Source organism: Stegostoma tigrinum, unplaced genomic scaffold, assembly GCF_030684315.1.
Source record: "Stegostoma tigrinum isolate sSteTig4 unplaced genomic scaffold, sSteTig4.hap1 scaffold_546, whole genome shotgun sequence".
Classification (NCBI taxonomy): domain Eukaryota; kingdom Metazoa; phylum Chordata; class Chondrichthyes; order Orectolobiformes; family Stegostomatidae; genus Stegostoma; species Stegostoma tigrinum.
The window spans coordinates 3,502-22,998 of record NW_026728479.1 but is presented as its reverse complement, the minus strand read 5'-3'; the positions used below and the strand labels follow the sequence as shown (position 1 = coordinate 22,998).

At 46.7% G+C, this 19,497-nt stretch overlaps 1 protein-coding gene across 4 annotated transcripts in view; it reads right to left on the bottom strand.

The window, feature by feature from the left end:
* Positions 1-18,127, bottom strand: part of LOC132208855 (utrophin-like) — a 31,746-nt gene extending 13,619 nt beyond the window's left edge. Inside the window, exons 1-2 of one of the 4 annotated variants that reach the window (XM_059644162.1) lie at positions 17,994-18,127; positions 1,087-1,223 (exon numbers count right to left, since the gene is read on the bottom strand). In XM_059644162.1, the coding sequence (XP_059500145.1) occupies positions 1,087-1,159 (73 nt within the window). In that variant the 5' untranslated portion in view covers positions 1,160-1,223; positions 17,994-18,127. Of the gene's footprint in view, positions 1-1,086; positions 2,377-17,993 lie in introns of those variants that run through there. The other 3 variants (XR_009444963.1, XM_059644161.1, XM_059644163.1) reach the window with 3 other exon arrangements.
* Between the last annotated feature and the right edge of the window lie 1,370 nt (positions 18,128-19,497).

The window sequence follows — 19,497 nt, the reverse complement described above, 5'->3', positions numbered from 1 at the left end:
CGATTATGGTGACGAAACGTCTGAATGAGAAGAAGCCAGCTCGGCGAGCAAGTCCACAACCTCAATCAGAGAACTGGCTGTTTTGAACTACCTTGTTCAAGAGTTTCAGTTTTGATTTTGAATGTTAAATCTCGCTCCCACATCGGGATGGAGGATTACTGTTAACAGCTGCATTCTAACTAATTCATATCGAATCATTATTGTTTTGACCAGTCTTCGGGTCAGGCTCCCTCGGTGACTGAGTCTCCCAAATTGTTAAGTTCCCTCGTGAAAGACTCCCCTTCTTTACACACCCAACTAGATCCACCTCAGTTGGTACGAATTAAGCTGATTAAAAAGGATCTTTGTCTTGTGGATACCTTCCTCTGTTTCAGAAGGAGTCAAGATAACTCAGGGTGACACGGTGACTCAGTAGTTAGTAACGCTACCTCACAGCACCAGGGACCCGAGTTCCGTTCCAGCCTCGGATGACTGTCTGTGTGGAGTTTGCACATTCTCCCCTTGTCTGTGTGGGTTTCTGCTGGGTGCTCTGGTTTCCTCCCACAGTCCAGAGATGTGCAGGTTAGGTGGATTGGCAATGCTGAATTACCCACAGTGCCCACGGATGTGTAGGTTAGGTACATTAGCCATGGGAAATGCAGGCTGACAGGGATAGAGTAGGGGAATGGGGATGGGTCTAGGTGGAATGCTCTTTGGAGGCTTGCTGTGGGCTTGTTGAACTGAGTGGCCTGTTTCCACACTGGGGATTCTATAAAACTAGCTTCTCCTGAACTCGTGAGAGAGTGAGTTTATCAATTGCTAAATGCAACAAGTCATAAGGCACCACAAATATGCACAAGTTAGAAACAAGAAATTAGCTCAAAAACCATAAAAGTTAAGAGGGATACGGATACTTCAGCCTTTGGATTGTTTGTGAAGAATAGAAAGTGGGATGTTGTGGCCACTAAGTTGGGCGATCCCCGTAATGTTGATATGAATTCAGCAGTTAATTTTGAGATTCTTGTTGAAATTCTTTTGACCTTGTTTCCCTTTTGACATTGCCCTGGTTTGCAGAGCTCAGAGCAAGAGATTTTCTTTTCTTCTTACCTGCAGCATAGGGCGATGAAACGGCTGTCCCAGAGCCGTGACCTCCGCAACTCCTGAGACCACACGAGCACATTCGCCCAGGAATACACACGGACTGAGACGAAAGAACTATCGGGATAACAATACTCAGCGTGGTACTGGGAAAGACAGCATGTACAAACAGAAAACAGCTGTAAATAGTGTCAAGAGGTGAAATCAAGTGATAAAGCTAAATTCATGGCTCTTTGCTTGCGTGCTCATTGTATTCAGAACAAAATCAACAAATTAATAGCACATTTCTAGGTTGACGGGCATGATTTTATAGCTATTACAAAGACATGGTTACAAGGAGATCAACACTGGAGCTAAGTGCGCAGGGCTATACGACATTCCAAAAAGACAGGCAGGAGGGAAAGTGACTGTTCGCAAAGAAGTTAGTATGAGAGCAAGAAACGATCTTGGATCGGAAGATGTAGAATCCAATTTTATTTATTTGTTAATGGGAGGAGGACATCCCTAGCTACGCAGTGTTTATTGTCCATCCCTAATTGCCCAGGGGACAGTTCAAAGTCAATCATATTGCTGTGGGTCTGCAGTCACATGTGGGCCAGATCATGTAAGGGTGGCAGTTTCCTTCCCTAAAGCACATCAGTGAACCAGCTGACTTTTTCTGACATTTGGCAATGAATTCATGGTCATCATTATATTCTTAATTCATGATTTTCTTTTATATTGAATTCAAATTCCACCATCTGCTGTGCTGGGATTTGAACACAGGTCCCCAGAATGTTATCTCAGTCTCTGAATTAACAGTCCAGCAATAATACCACGAGGCCATTTCCTCCCCCATCGTGGAACAAGAAAGCCTGTAGCTGATTCCCACTTGGGAAAAACAGTGAACCAGGAGCTTCGTAAATGGGCGATCGCATCTCCTTACATTTTAAGACAGCCATGGATAATCAGGACCTTGTGGGAAGGGACGAAATTGGGGGAGGGAAAATTACATCAGTGTTAGGTAGGAGCTGAGCAGTATTAATTGGGAGGAGCTTTTATTGAACAAGTCAACATTTGATACGTGGGAGTTATTGAAAGACCTACTCTTCAGTTCAGAACTGGCCTATTCCAGGGAAGGAGGAATGACAAGGATGGCAATCTAAGGACGTACGGACATAAGAAATAAAACAGGAGTAGGCCATCTGTCTCTTCCAGCTCGTTCCGCTGATCTTTTTTGCGGACTCAGCTCCACTTACCCTCCCATTCACCATAACCCTCAATTCCTTTCCTGTTCAAAGATCTATCTGTTTTGGCTTTCAAAACATTCAACAAGGGAACCTCAACTCTTTCAGTGGGCAGAGAATTCCACAGATTCACAACCCTTTGGATGAAGAAGCTCATCCTCAACTCAGTTTTAAATCTGTTCACACTTATTGTGAGGCTGTGCCCCCGAGTTGGAATTTCGCCCATCAGTGGAAACAATTTCCGATCCATTTGTTTCATAATTTTAAAAGTTTCTATTAGATCACCCCTCATTCTTCTAAATTCCAGTGACTGCAATCCTAGTCTACCGCATCTCTCCCCATACAGCAACATTTTTAATTCTGGAATCAACCTCGTGAACCTGCTTGGCACCCCCTCCAGTGCCAGTTCATCCTTTCTCAAGTGAGGAGACTAAAACTGTACAAACTACCCCACACCAAGCCTCACCAGCACCCAAAACAACTGTAGCATACCCTCCCGATTTTTAAACTGCATCACTCTCGCAATGAAGGACACTATTCCATTTGCTGTCTCAATTACCAGCCGCATCTGCAAACTACCTGATTCAGACACAAGGCTGCCCAGCTCCCTCTAGGAGCAGCATGCTACAATTTTTCACCATTTTAGCAAGACTCCATTTTTCCATAATTGCGACCAAAATGGATACCCTCACATCTACCATCATTGGACTCCATCTGCTAGGCCCTTGTCCATTCACTTAAACTTTCTGCATCCTTCCGCAGATTTTCATCGTCCTCTTCAGACTTTACTCTCTCACTCATTTTAGTGTCATCTGCGAACATAGAAAAATACAGTGCAGAACAGGTCCTTCGGCCCTCCATGTTGCGCCAACCTGCGAACTAATCTAAGCCCGTTCCCTCACACTATCCCATCATCATCTATATGCTTATCCAAGGACTGTTCAAATGCCCTGAATGTGGCTGAGTTAACTGCATTGGCAGGCAGGGCATTCCACGCCCTTACCACTCTCTGGGTAAAGAACCTGCCTCTGACATCTGTCTTCAATCCATCACCCCTCAATTTGTAGCTGAGCCCCCTCGTACAAGCCAACATCATCATCCTAGGAAAAAGACTCTCACCGTCCACCCTGACTCATCTTTCTCTGATCGTCTTGTATGTTTCTATTAAAGGCCCTCTTAGCCTTCTTCTCTCCAATGAGGACAGACTCGAGTCGCTCAGCCTTCTCTCATAAGACCTTCACTCCAGACCAGGCAACATCCTGGTAAATCTCCTCTGCTCCTTTTCCAATGCTTCCGAATTCGTCCCGCAATGGAGCGACCAGAACAGGTCGCACGAGCGTTTTGTGCAGTTGCAGCATGACATCACGGCTCTGGAACTCAATCCCTCTACCAATAAAGTCTAACACACCGTATGCCTTCTTCACAGCACTATCAACATGAGTGGCAACTTTCAGAGATCTATGCACATGGACGCCAAGGTCCCTCTGCACATCCGCACTACCAAGAATCTTTCCATTGGCCCAGTATTGTACCTTCCTATTATTCCTCCCAAAGCGAATCACCTCACATTGAACTCCATTTGCCACCTTTCCGCCCAATTTTGCACTTTATCCAAGTCTCCCTGCAACATGCGACATTCTTCCACATTGTCCACCACTCCACCGACTTTAGTGTCATTTGCAAACTTACTAACCCATCCACCTATGCCTGCGTCCAAGTCATTTATAAAAATGACAAACAGCAGTGGGCCAAAAACAGATCCTTGAGGCACACCACGAGTAACCGGACTCCAGGCTGAATATTTTCCATCAAACACCACTGGTTGCCGTTTTACCGAAAGCCAGTTTCTAATCCAAACTGCTAAATCTCCCTCAATCACATGGCTCCGTATTTTCTCCAATAGCCTACCATGTGGAACCTTATCAAAGGCTTTCCTGAAGTCCACGTACACTACGTCAACTGGCCTTCTCTCATCCACATGCTTGGTCACCTCCTCAAAATCTCCATGAGGTTTGTGAGACACGTCCTGCCCTTGACAAATCCATGTTGACTATCTCCAATCAAATTGTTGCTTCCGAGATGATTATAAACCCGATCTCTTATAACCCTTTCCAAAACTTTTCCTGCAACAGACGTAAGGCTCACTGGCTGTAATTGCCTGGCTCATTTCTACTGCCCTTCTTGAACAAGGGCACAACATTTGCAATCCTCCAGTCCTCTGGTGTTAAACCTGCAGACAATGAGGACTCAAAGATCAAAGCCAAGGGCTCCGCCACCTCCTCCCGAGCTTTCCAGAGAATTCTCGGAAAAATCCTCTCAGGCCCAGGGGATTTATCGAGCTTCACACCTTCTAGAATTGATAACATCTCCTCCTTACTAACCTGAATCCTTTCAAGTCTAATAGCACGTATCTCAGTCGTCTCCTCGATGATATTCTCCTCTTCCTCAGTGAAAACAGATGAGAAATATTCATTTAGCACCTCTCCGATCTCTACCCGGTCCACACACAACTTCCCACTTCTGTCTTTGATTGGCCCTATTCCTACCCCAGTCATCCTTATATTCCTCACATACCTTGAGAAAACTTTACGGTTCTCCTCTATTCTACCTGCGAATGACTGCTCAGGACCCCTCCGTGCTCTTCTTAACTCTCTCTTTAAATCCTTTCTTGCTCATCTGTAATTCTCCATCGCATCAACTGATCCATCTCATCTCAACATCACATAAACCTCGCTCTTCTGCTTAACACGAGATACAATTTCTTTCGTAAACCACGGTTCCCCTACCTTATCACTGACCCCTGCCTGACAGGGACGTACCTATCAAGGACACGCAATATCTGTTACTTAAACCAGCTCCCCATTTCGATTGTCCCCATCCCCTGCATTTTCCTACCCCATTCTTTGCCTCCTAAGCCTTGCCCAATTATAATTGCCTTCCCCCATCTGTAAGTCTTGCCCTGTGGCATGTTCCTCTCCCACTCCATCGCTAAACTAAACGTAACCGAATTATGGTCACTCTCTCCAAAGTGCTCATCTACCACTAAATCAAACACCTGGCCTGGTTCACTGTCAAGTACCAGATCCAGTGTGGCCTCCCCTCTTGTCGGCCCTTCGACGTACCGTGTCGGGAAACGCTCCTGCGTGCATTGGACGAAAACTCATCCATCCGACGTACGAGGGTTACAGCATTTCCAGTCAATGTTTAGGAAGTTAAAGTCTCCCATAATGACCACCCTGTTCCTTTCACTCCTGCCCAGAATCGTTTTGCCAATCCTCTCCTTCAGATCCCTGGAACTTTGCAGAGGCCTATGAAAAAACTCCCAGCAGCGTGGCCTCTCCTCTCCTGTTTCTGACATCAGCCCATACCACCTCAGTAGACCAGTCCTCCTCAAAAGTTTTTTCAGCCTCCGTTATACTGTCCTCGACAAACAAAGCCACACCTCCCCCTCTTTTCCCACCTTACCTGATCTTACTCAAAGATCTGAACCCTGGAACCTGCAACATCCATTCCTGACCCTGCTCTATCCATGTCTCCGTAATGGCCACAACATCGAAGCCCCAGGTACCTATCCATGCTGCAAGCTCACCTCGCTTATTCCGGATACTCCTGGCAGTCAAGTAGACACACTTCAATTCAGCTTGCTGTTTGCCAGCACACTCCTGTGACACTGAGATCCTGTCCATGTCCTCTCTATTCTCTTTCTCCTGTGTACTGAAACTACACCACAGTTTCCCATCCCCTTGCTAAGCTAGTTTAAATCCACCCGAACAGCACTAGCAAATTTCCCGCCCAGGATATTAGTGCCCCTCTGGTTCAAGTGGAGACCGTCCTGTTTGTACAGGTCCCACCTTCCCCAGAATGAGCCCCAATTGTCCATGTACCTGAAGCCCTCCCACCTGCAGCATCCCTGCAGCCACGTGTTCAGCTGAAATCTCTCCCTGTTCTTTGCCTCGCTATCACTTGGCACGGGTAACAAACCAGAGATAACCACTCCGTTTGTTTGAGCTCTCAGCTTCCAGCGGAGCTCCCTGAAATCTTGCCTGACATCCCTATCCCTCTTTCTACCTATGTCGTTGGTACCTATGTCGTTGGTACCTATGTCGTTGGTACCTATGTGGACCATGGCTTGGGGCTGGTCACCCTCTCCCTTCAGGACCCCAAAGACACTATCCGAGATAACACGGACCCTAGCACCTGGAGGCAACGCACCAATCGTGAGTCTCTTCGGTTCCAAACAAGCCTTCTATCTGTCCCTCTAACTATTCAGTCCCCAATGACTAACACTCTCCTCCTATACCCCCTTCCCTTCGTTGCAAGAGCGACAGACTCTGTGCCAGAGACCTGCACCCCAGTCAGTATTGAGGTAATGCCTCATCGTAAGGAGGTCAGAATTGACGGAGTGGCAGATATTTAGAGGGTCAGTACTGAGGCAGTGCACAACCGTCAGAGGGTCAGTACTTCAGGAGAACCCCATTATCAGAAGGTCAACACGAATGGAGAGTCACATCGTCAATGGTTCAATCCTGAGGAACACTTCATTATCATCGGGTCAGTCCTGAGGCAGTGCTTCATTGTCAGAGGGTCAGTATTAAGGTTTAGAATTGAGGGAGTGCTATCTGATTATGTCACTCTGACAATGAGGCACTGCCTCAGGAATGAGCCTCTGACAATGAGGCACTTTCTCACTTCTGAATCTCTGACAAGGAAGCATTCCCTCAGTGCAAACCCTCTGTATGGACCCGATGTCAATGAGGCACTCGCTGAGTACTGACCCTCTGACAAAGTTCCAATAGCTTACTACTGACCTTCTAATCATGTGCCCCCTACCCCATTTCTAAATCTGTTACATTGAGGGCACTGCCTCAGAACTGACACACTGGCTATAAGGCAGTCCGTAAAGACTGACCCGCTGATCATGAGGCTGTCCCTCAGTTAATGACCCTCTAAATATGAGGCACTCCCGTAATTCTGACCGTCAGGAGCTACCTCAATGTTGACTCACTGATATAGAGGCACTGCCTCAGAATTGACATGCTGACGATGGGGCACTTGCTCAGGACAGACCCTCTAAGACAGCTGCAGGTTTGATATTAGAGCAGTGATGCACCGCGAGCAGGTCAGTATTAAGGGAGTGCCACACAGTCAGTGGACCAATATTACGGGAGTGCCACACTGTCACAGGATCACTCTTAATGGAGTGCTGCACTTGTGGTGAGTGAGTACTGAGGCAGTGCGGCACTGCAAAGGGTCAGTAATGAGAGGAAGCTCCATTTTCAGAGGGTTAGCACAGAGGAAGTGCTTAATCAGAGAGTTATTTCAGAGAGAGTGCTGTATTGTCAGAGTTTCGCACTGAGGGAGTATCACACAATCAGAGGTCCAATATTAAGGAAACACTGCACTGTTGGAGGGTTGATATAAAGGGAGGGCTGCACTGTCAGACGGTTAAAGATGAGGGAAAGCTCATCATCTGACAGGGCATCACTCCCTTCAGACGAACCCTCAGGCGGTGCAGCACTCCAACAAGTTAGTTTCAGAGGCATGTTGTCCCATCAAATTGACCGTCTGAGACAGGAGCATGCACTTAATATCGACCCTCTCACAATGCTGTACTGCCTTAACATAGGGAGCCGCCCTGCCAGAGGGCCTTTCAGTACACACCTTCCAACAGCACAGCACTCTCCCATCATTGACCCTCTGACAGTGCAGTACTCTCTTAATACTCAATGTGTCACACTGCTCGACACTGTTGGAAGGTCAATACTAAGAGTGTGCTGCACTGTTAGACAGTCAATGATGAGCTAGTGATGCATGTGCGACATTCCCTCAATTCTTATCCCATTACAATGAGGCACTGCATTAGTATGGCCCTCTGACAAAGTAGCACAGCTTTAGAACTGACCCACTGATCATGAAGCTTTCCCTCAGTACTGAACCTCAGAGTGCTCCTCAGCCACAACACTGACTCTCTAATCCTGCAGTACTGTCTCAATTCTGACCTCAGTCCCGGCCCTGTTACATTGACATTGCAGTTCTTCCTTACCATGGACACTCTGGCCATGGGACACCACTGTTGGCCCTGTTGCAGTGCAGAATTCACTGACACTCACCCTCTCCCAGACCTTCAATACTGAATGTCTGATAGGACTGCGGGCAGCTGACTCTGACAGTGCAGCATTCTCTCAGTATCGACCCTCTGACAGTAATTAGGGGACTGCTGCATTGTCAGAGAGTCAGGACTGAGGAAGGGCTGCACTATCAGAGGGCAAATATTAATGGAGTTGTGCACTGTCACAAATTCAATATTAACAGAGGGCTGCACTGTCAGAGAATCGATGATGACGGGGCAGTGCGTTGTGAAAAGACCTGTAATAAAAGGCATGCGGCCTGTCAGAGGGACTAAACGGAGAGCTTCCCTGTGAGAGGGCCAACATTAGTAAATGTTCCAGTCTCAGAGGGTCAATGTGATGGGAGAACATCTCTCTGACATTATCTTGTTGGCGGGTCAGCGCTGACGCAGTGCTGCACCGTCCGAGGGGTCGGAGAAAGGGAGTGATGCACGACCAGGTGATCAGGGAGTGATGCACTGAGGGGGTCGTCAGGGATAAGTGGGTGAGCTCTGAGGGAGTGCAGCACAGTGTGGGGTCAGCACTGCGGGAGTGCTGTTCTGAGGGGGATCAGGACTGAAGGGGGTCAGCACTGAAGCAGGTCAGCGTTGAGGGAGTGCTGCACTGAGGGGTTCAGAATAAAGGGTATGCTACACTGAATGGGTCAGAAATGAGAGGGGGGTCAGCACTGAGGGAGAGCGGCACTTTAAGATGTTCAATATTACTGTGTCCTGCACTGTGAAAGGGTCAGTATGAAGGCAGCACTGCAATATCAGAGAGGCAATGATGAGTGTGTGCTGCACTGCTGAAGGGTTAAATTTGAAGTGGTGTCCCACGGCCAGAATGTCAATGGTAAGGGAGCATGGCATTCTCAGAGTGTTATTGCTGAGAGAACACCAGTATGACGGAGGGTTAATACTGTGGCAGAGATGCACCGTCAGAGAATCAGTCATCAGAGAGTACGCAGTGTTGGAGGGTCAGTACTGAGGGAGTGTTTCACAATCAGAGCGTCAGTTGTCTGGCAGTGCTGGAAAAGCTCAGCAGGTCTGGCAGCATCTGTGGAGGCAAAAACAGAGCTAACATTTCGGGTCCAGTGACCCTTCCTCAGGACTGTTCTGAGGAAGATCCCCAGTTCTGAGGAAGGGTCAATGGACTCGAAACGTTGAATCTGTTTTCTCCTGCACAGATGCTGCCAGGCCTGCTGAGATTTTCCGGCAACTTTCTTTTTGTTCCCGACTTACACCATATCCGCAGTTCTTTTGTTTTTTATGTATGGCAGTGCTTGTTTGCTTGTGACCTTCTGAAAGCACAGCACACCCATAATCTTGGCCCTGTGACAGTCCAGCACTCCCTCAGTACTGATCCTCCAACAATGGAGCATTCCTTCAATACTGACCAGCAGCGCAGCACTTTATTTCTGACAGTAGTCTGAAAGAAACTACCTTTGCTTACCGAGAGAGACAGGGAGAGCAAGTGCGTATTCTGTAGGTGACTCAGGATGTATTGTAACCTTAACAAGTCAAACAGTATTTCAGATTAGTTTATAATTAAATATTATTCTAACTGTCTTCCTGGAAAAGTACAGTCCCTACAACATGGGGCTGATACTAATACACTCACTCAGAAGTGACCCTCCAGCAAAGCAGCCCTGCCTCAGAACTGACCCTGTGACAATGAGCTACTCCATCAGCAGTGAATCTGTAATCACGTGGCACTCCCTCAATTCTGAAAACATTACACTGAGGCACTCCTACAAAGGCCTCTGCGTTTTAGGGGTTATTTACAGTCATCCCTGTGTTTTACAGGTTATTGAAAGGGGTCACTGTTTTCAGGTTTATTTTCACCCTCCAATCTTGCAGCACTCCCTCAATTCAGCGTGTAGCAGTAATGTCTCCAGACTGAATCTCGAAAAGTGTTGCAAACCCTCAATTCTGATCTGCTCAAAATGAGCCACTGACTGAGTATTGGCCTTCTGACAAAAAGTCACTTATTCAGAACTGGCCTTCTGACAATGTGACACTCGTCCACATCTGACCCTCCAGCAATGAGGTACTGCCTCAGAACTGATCCGCTGACAGTAAAGCACTGCCCCCTCAGTTCTGACCCTCTGACAGAGCTGCAATACTTCAGGACTGAACTTCTAATCATCTTGTACTCCATCAACTCTGAATCCAATGCACTGAGCTACTGACTCAGTATTTACAGTCTGCTCCTAATACACCCTCAGAATTGACCCTAAGGCAATGTGACCCTGCCTCAGAACTAACTCTGTGACAATGAGGCACTTACTCAGCGCTGAATCTCTAATTGTGTCGCACTCCCTCAGTTTTTAGGCACTCCTTCCAGACTGGCACACTCTCAAGGCTGATCCTGCAGCAATGAGGAATTGCCTTACAACACAGCCACGAACAACAAGGCCCTCTTTAGGACAGTGTCTGATAACGAGGCACTCACTTGGTTCTGAGCCTCTGACAATGAAGCACTTGCTCAAGTCTGACCACATTAAAATGAGGCACCCTCAAACTGATCTGAAACACCTCAGTTTCGACCTTCTGATGGCTCTGAAATGCCTCAGTTTATATCCTCTGACCGGTCTTTTAATTCTGACACAATTACAGTGAAGGTCAGCCTCCGTGCTGACACTCAGAATACATCACTCCCTCTGACAGTGTTGCACACCCTGAGCATCACTGACAGTTTCAGCGTTCCCTTAATATGGACCAACTCACAATGCAGCACTCCCCTGACATTATTATTTACATTGACGATCTGACAGTACAGCCCACCTCAGTGCTGACCCTCCGACAGCGCAGCATTCCCTCATTACTCACCCTCTGATACTGTAGCCCACCTTTGGTAATGACACTCTGACAGTGTCACACTCCCTTACTATCGGCCCTTAACAGTGCAGCACTCCCTCAATGATGACACCGTAACGATGCAGGATTCCCTCAGTCCTGGCTCTGCAACAGTCAAGCATTCAATCAACACTGACCCTCTGTTAGTGCAGCACACCCCTAATATTGATCCTGTGACAGTGCAGCACTCCCCTAATATTGGCCTTCCGACAGAGTGGCACTTTCTTGACGAAGACACTCTGACAATACAGTTTTCCCTCACTGCTGATCCTCTGGCAGTGCAGCATTCTGTCATCATTGGCACCTTGCCAGTGGAGCTACATGCTTCTTATTGACCCTCCACAGTGCAGCACTGCCTCTCTACTGACTCTACAACATTAATATTGATCCCCGAACGGGAGGTTCTCTTTCATACCCACCCCCACAAAGAGAAGCCCTCCCTCATCTTTAACCCTCTGACAGTGCAGCACTCCCTTAATATTAACCCGCTGCCGGTGTGGCACTCCGTTACAGTGCCGAACTCCAACAAAGTGATCATCTGAGTGTCGCACACACACTCAATATTGACCCTCCAACAGCGTAGCCCTCCCTCAGAACTGACCGTCTGACATCCATACACTGATAGTGTCGCAATTCTGTAATATTGACCCCCACCGACGCAGCAGAACTCTCTCAATATTGGCCTTCGGACAGTACTGCGCTACTGATCCTTCGGCGGTGCCTCTTGATATCAATCCTCTGACATTATCGCACTCCCTCAGTACTAACTCTCTGAACGTGCAGCACTCTCTCAGGTCTGATTCTGCGCTATTTCAGCACTCCCACGTCATCAACCCTCTGACAGTGCAGCACTCCCTTTATATTATATTATATTTATCAACCCTCCAACAGTGCACTATTTCCTTAATATTGGACTTCTGATTGGACAAGCTGACAGCATCTCATGTTCTTTATCGACAGAGAGTCAGTTCCGTGGTAGTACCTCATTGTAATGGGTCAGAGTGGGTCTAATCAGTCCAACCCCAAACCTAACCGCGGCTTCAGGCCTAAGCCTAGCCTCAGGCCTAACACTCACCCTCAACCTAAGCAGAAGCCTCAGCCCCAAACCTAAATGTGGTCTGAGCTCTAACCCTAACCATAGACTCAGCCCGAAGCCTAACCTCAGCCTTAACCCAAAACCTCTACCCCGAACTCCAAACTTAACCTCATTAGTAACCCTAACACAAGTCTCATCCCTCACCCTAACTCTACCCTCATCCAAAACCTCGTCCAATCCTCACACCTAACCCCTAGCCTTGGTCCTAACCCAAACCCTAACCCTCGCCACCCTCTCACGCTAACCCTCATTGTTAATTAGTGAGTACTGAGGTATAGCAGCACTGTCAGAGCATCAGAATAGTGGGAGTGAACTATTGTCAGACTGTCGATACTGAGGCAGTGTCTCATTATAGAAGGGTCAGAATTGAAGCAGTGCCACACTAACAGAGACTCAGTACTGAGGTACTGCAACAGCGTCATAGAATCAGAACTGTGGGCGTGCATTATTGTCAGAGGGTCATGATCTGAGGCAGTGTCTCCTTGTGAGAGGGTCAGGACTGACAGAGAGCCTTCCTTGCCTGACAGTCAGTACTGAGGCACTGCTTCTTTGTCAGGGGGTCTGGAGGGACAGTGTCTCATTGTTGGTCAGTCCAGTGTGAGGCAGTAGCTCATTGGTGGAGGGTCAGTCCTCAGGGTGGGCGGATGATGTGGAGGTGCTGGTGTTAGACTTGGGCGGACAAGGCTGAGTATTGACACTCTGCTACAAATGCACTCTCTAGTTCTGACCCTCTGATAAAGGCAAACTCCCTAATTGCTGACACTCTGCCAAGTAGGCACTGGCTCAAACAGACCCTCTGACAATAGGCCACTGACCCTCTGATAGAGCTGCAGTACCTCAGTGAGGCAGTGGCACTCCTTGAATTCTGATCCCATTACAATCAGGCACTGCGTCAGTACTGACGCTCTGCCAAAGAGGTACTGCCTGAAAACTGATCCAATGACAATGAGGCACTCCATCAGGACTTACCTCTGACAGTGCTACATTACCTCTGTACTGACCTTCTAAAATGGGTGGCACTCCTTCAATTCTGACCCCCTTACAACATAGCCCTGCTGCAGTGCCGACCCTCTGACAACAGTGCATTCTCTGAAGCCTGATCCCCTCAACATGAGGTCATACTTCAGTATTAACACTGACAAAGAGTCACTTCCTCTATATTGACCCTCTCATTGTGCAGCACACCCTCAGTTCTGATCTTACGACAATGGCGCACTTTTGACCAGCTGACAATGGTGCTCTCCCTCAGTTCTGACACCTCCACAGTTCTGCACTACCTCTGTACTGACTCTCAGTACTGACCCTATTCTGATCCATTACAATGAGGCGCTGCCTCACTTGTGGCTGTATAACAATGATGCACTCCATCGATTCTGCGCCGCACACAGTGCTGTAATACTTCCGTACTGACCTGTAATTGTGTGGCACTCCCTTAATTTTGACCCCCTTACACTAAGGCTGTGCCTCAGTATTCACCTCTGAAAATAATGCACTCCTACAGATCTGGCCCTCTGATGCTCCTGCAATAACTTAGTTTTTATCGGCTCGTCACGTGGTTAGCTTCAATGCTGATGCCATTACACGGAGGCAGTTTCTCAGAACTGACCTTCTAACAATGGCACTCCCTTCGGACTGTCAGATACAGCCACACTACCTCCGTTTTGACCCTCTCATCACGTGGCAGTCCCTCAATTCTGAACTCCTCACAATGAGTCGCTAACTCAGTACTGACCCTCTGACAAACAGGCACTCCCTTAGGGCTGACCTTGCACCAATCAGATACTGCCTCACACCAAACCCTCTCGAATAATGAGGCACTGCTTCAGTCCAGACCCTCTGACAAAGACGCACTGCCTCAGAACTGACTCTCCAGCTATGGCGACCGGCCACAAAACGGACCTGCTGACAATGAGGCACTTCCTACCATCTCCAATCATGTGGCATATCTCTAATTCTGTGGCCCTCTCTCAGTTCTGTCGCCATTGCATTGAGGCATTCCCTCTTCGTTGATCCTCTGAACTCCCTCAAAACTGACCATCCACCGTTGATGCACTACCTCAGATCTGACCCACCGACAGTCCTACAATCTGTCACCATTCCATGTAGCATTCCAGCAATTCTGACCCCATTTCAATGAGACGCTGTTTCAGATGGTCACTCTGAAAACGAAGCGCATTCTCAGGACTAAATCTCTGAAACTAAAGCACTTCCTCAGTACTAACTCTCTGACAGGCAAGTATTGGGGGTTAGGTTAGGGCTGAGGTTAGACTTGGAGCTTAGGCGAGGGTTGGGGTTGAGGCTAAGTGTTAATTGGGGCTGTGTGTTACGGTTCATTTTAGGGCTGAGGCCATAGCTAGTGGTAGGACTGAGGCTCACTTTAGGGCTGAGACTAGATGTTCGGCCTGAGGATCAGCATTAGGGCTGAGGGTAGGGAGGGTTTTCGCTGAGGATAGGGTTAGGGTTAGGGTTAGGGTTAATGCTGAGGTGAGGGTTAGCCTGAGGCGAGCGTTTGTATGGGTTTAGGGCTGAGGCTGGGTTTAGAGTCAGGGTTCGGGCAAAGAGACGCTGCCTCAGAACTGACCTGCTGACAATTAGCCAGTACCTTAGGTACTGATGAGCTAATAAAAAGGCCCGCTCTCAGCACTGACACTGCAGCAATGAAGTCTTGCCTCACAACTAACTCACAAAGGGCTCATAATTGAGGAAGTGCCGAATGATGAAAGGGTGCGGGCTGAGGTGTTGCACAACTGTCAGAGGGTCAGAACTGAGGTATTGCATCATTATCAGATGGTCAATACTGCAGCAGTGGCCCACTGTAATAGGGTCAGAAAGGTCATACTGAGGTCTTGCAAGATAGGGTCAGAACTGTTGGAGTGATTCATTATCAGAGGGTAGGCACTGAGGCATTGAAGCATTGACAGAGGGTCAACACACTGTCTGTATTGAACATGTGGCAATAATGTTCTGACTCCATAACATCAAGGCACTGCCTCAAAACTGACCCTTAATCCTGACCCTCGCACAGTGCTGCATTGCCTCAGTCGTGATGCTGCATTCGTGTGGTACTAGCAGTTCCAACCCCATGAATAGGATGGGCTGAAGGGTAACATTTCTTGATATTTGAGAAATGGTTTCCTTTGAATGAGTCCTGTCAGCATTCCTGTTTTACAGTTAATTTTATTTCTGTAACTGGTTTTTTTCTTTGCCAAGTTGTTTGTTACACCGGAGCAGAGGGAGCATTTTGTTCCTCGGCACTGGACGTCATCTCGGAATGAGACCGCGAACGGTGCCAGGAACAACCTCAGCCTCCAGGCCAGCCGTTGATCGAGGGGTCCCTCACGGCCACAAGAACATGAGGCTTATTCTTTTTGACTCTCTACTTGTTATTCTTTTTAATTACTCTTTCTCCATCTTTTATTTCCTCAATAAATGTTCATCTTTCAGAAAATTGGCAAGCATTCCTTTAACTGCACTTGATAGAATCACAAAAGAACCACTTCGATGCATGCTGTCATCAAAAACACACCATTATTTTGAGGCACTGCCTCAGCATTGATCCTCTGACAATATCGCACTCCCACAGATTTGACCCTTTGACAACGAAGCAAGGCCTCAGTATTGAAGCTCTGACAATGCTTCAATCCCTCAGTTCTGACCATCTGACAAGGAGGCACCTTTATTTCTGACCCTCTCACAGTAGCAATATCTCAGGACTGACCTTCTATTTGTATGGCATTGCCTCACCTTGGAATGAGGTGCTGCCTCAGTCTTGCCCTTCTGACAATAATGCACTCCCACAGTTCGGACCCTCTCATATTGCTGCATTTCCTCAACACTGACACTAAAAATGTGTGGCAGATCTTTAGTGCTGATCCTTTTACAAGGAAGCATTGTCTCAGTATTGACCATCTGACAATGATGAACTCTCACAGGGGTCAGGACTGAACCCCTGTCAATGAGGCACTTCTTCAGTGCCCGCACTCATTATTCGCCTTCTGACAAAGCTTCAATACCTCAGTACTGACCCTCTCACAGGGCCGATCTTCTGTCAAATCTAGAGAATTAATACAGAGGAGGTGTCTCTTATTAGAGGGTCTGCCTGAACTCTTGGTTGAAGTGTTCAATAAATTGCTACAACCTGAAAGAAGTAATTCTTCCCTGAATTAATAGGCAACCAATTTGAAAATGTGGCCTCTGGTCGTAAAATCTTTCACAAATGGGAGTAATCTCTACGGATATACACTAACAAGCCTCTTAAGAATCTTAAATGTCGAAAAAATAAGTTTTTTTTCAATCTTATAAACTCCAATGAATGTAGCCCAACTTTCCTAAGCATAGCAATCCCCTCTGCCATTTCCGAAATCAACCCAGTCAACATGAGGTGTTCGGCCTCCGCAGCACTCGCTCTGTGGCCGTACATGACTTCTAAGTTACCATGCTGCTACTACGATTCTACTTCTATTTACGATGCAGTCCTCCGTCCATCCGAACATACCACCCTTGAACACACGGGCTCTTTTCTTTTGAGACACCTTATGAGCTGTACCTTATCAAATGCTTTGTTGAAATCTCAATGTACTACATCAACTGGTGGTCCTTCGTCAGTAATGTTTGTTTCCTTCTCAAAGCACTGTAGCAAGTTTGTCAAGTATTATTTCCCTTTATGAAAGGATGTTAACTCTGTAGGATGTTATAGCACACTCAGTACCCTGTTATTTCATCTTTCATTGCCGGCATGAACATCTACCCAGGTTGACCTAAACTGGCAATACTTGCTTACTATTTTGTCCAAGTATCTTTGTAATAATGGTGTTATGTTCACAATCTTTCAATCCTCTGAGAATTTTCCACAATCTAAGGATTCTTGGAAGATTATCATCAGTGCCTCCATTGTATCTGTAGCTGCATTGTTCAACATGAGAGGATACAACTCATCATACCCCTTGGATATTTTCTGTACTGATTGGAGTTATGTTTGGAATTCTGTGCAGTGACATTCACTTTTAACAGTTTGCTAAATACTACCAGGAACAGAAATTGTGATCCAGCTGCAACTAAACTAAAGCTTTCAGCACACAAGGAAGTGTTTCAATTCAATATGAACCTCTTAACTCCTGAAAAGGGCAACACGATTTGCCTCAGTCCAGAAATGTTCTTTCTCGAACATCCTGAGATGCATTATTCGTATTTCTTCAAATTTACCACAGAATCTGTTTCACTCACCCTTTCAGCAATACGCAGAACAACAAATCGGCATTTTTAGTCCCCCTGTAGCCTCCGTTGCACACGTGCATTGTTAGATGATTATTTATTTGTGTGCCTGCTTTTTTGCTCGAATGGATAAAGGTAAATTTCTGTTCTTTTGTCATCAGAACTCTTGCCTCCTCACTCTCATCTTCCTTGTTTTATCCTGTGCTGGAATATTTAATTTGTTGACATATCTGAAATATGTTGTTGAATGGATCGGGTTTTGTAACATTGCATTCCCCATAGACCATCTACCGACATTGTTGCTTGTTCTAACAGTTATTATCTCGCAGAGTGGAAAATGCAGTTTGAAAGCAATGGAACGTTATCGATGAAGAAGTTGATGCATAAATTGCTGCGATCTTCTAAACTACAAACTCACCTTCAATTCTTTCTCGGTCAGAGCATTATGCTGGCGCAAATGAATCGTGTTCTCAATGGGACTTCCAAAACCATGGAATTGAATTTGCATGTTGATTTCTTCTTCCCTCTTCAGAAATGCAAAGTAGTATCGTGATGAAGCTTCCAAGGCGATGATTGTGTCCTTCAATGAACGGAAAAGTGACTTTTAGATTCATGGAAATATTTCACTACTTCTATCGACATGAAATGCAAACATTCTCCCTGCATATGACCCAGTCTCATTTTATCGTATCTTTCTGATTTTACACGCCATGGGATAATCATTGCAGTGTAACAGAAATGTTGATCATGGAAATTTATCACTGTTTTCATAAATAATGGCAAATTTTCAACATCTTGCAATTGTATGAAGGCTCAGTCTCATCACACCTCACCTGCTGCACAAAGACATTCTTACACTGCTTTCAATGTTAGGGCTGAAACAAAACACAATCATGCCACAAATGCATCAACACACTACTTTCAATAGGATCTGATATCCTTGTCAGGCACTGGAGGGGTTGCGGAGACTGGTGAGTGGACAAAGTCGTTCCTCTGTTCAAGCAGGAAAACAGGGACTTTCCAGGAAACTGCAGACTGCTGAGTGTCTCATGTCTCAAAAGTATGGGCTAATAAGGGACAGCCAGCATGGCATTATGCGGGGCAGGTTATGTCTTACCAAGTCAGTTGAAGTTTTCACGGAGGTGACAAGGGTGATCAATTCGGGTAGAACAGTTGATAACATATACATGGATTTTACGAAGGTTTTCAACAAGGTTCCTCAGGGTATGCTCATCCAGAAGATTAGGATCCATGAGATCCATGGTGACTTGGCCTGCCCATATAAGGCAGACGGTAGCGGTGGAAGGCTAACAAAGATAACACAGTATAGGGCTGGAGGAACACAGCAGGCCAGGCAGCATCAACAATGTCAGCTTTCCTGTTCCTCTGATGCTGCCTGACCTGCTGCGTTCCTCCAGCTCCACACTTGGTTAACTCTGATTACAGCATCTACAGTTCTTGCCGTCTCAGTGGTGGAAAGCTGTTTTTCTGGCTGCAGCTCAGTGACGAGTGGTGTTCCGCATCAATGTGACTTCTGCTGTTTGTGATATATGTAAATGACTTGGTGGCAAATGTAGACGGGGGATTAGTAAGTTTGCAGATGATATAAGGACCAATGGACTTGTGGGCAGCATGGAAGGTTGTCAAAGGACACAGCAAGATACAGACCAATTGCAAACTCGAGCGGAGAAATGGCCGATGGAATTTAATCTGGGTGGGCATGAGGTGTTGCATTTTAGGAGACCAAGTGTTAAGGAAAGGGATACACAGTTAATGGCAGGACCCCAAACAGCAGTGAAGTCCACAGGGATCTTGGGTCCTAGACCATAACTCCCTGACAGTAGCCACACAAGTAGATAGGGTGGTCAAGAAGGCATATCGCATGCTTGCCTTTATTCATAGGGGAACTCAGTGCAAGAGTC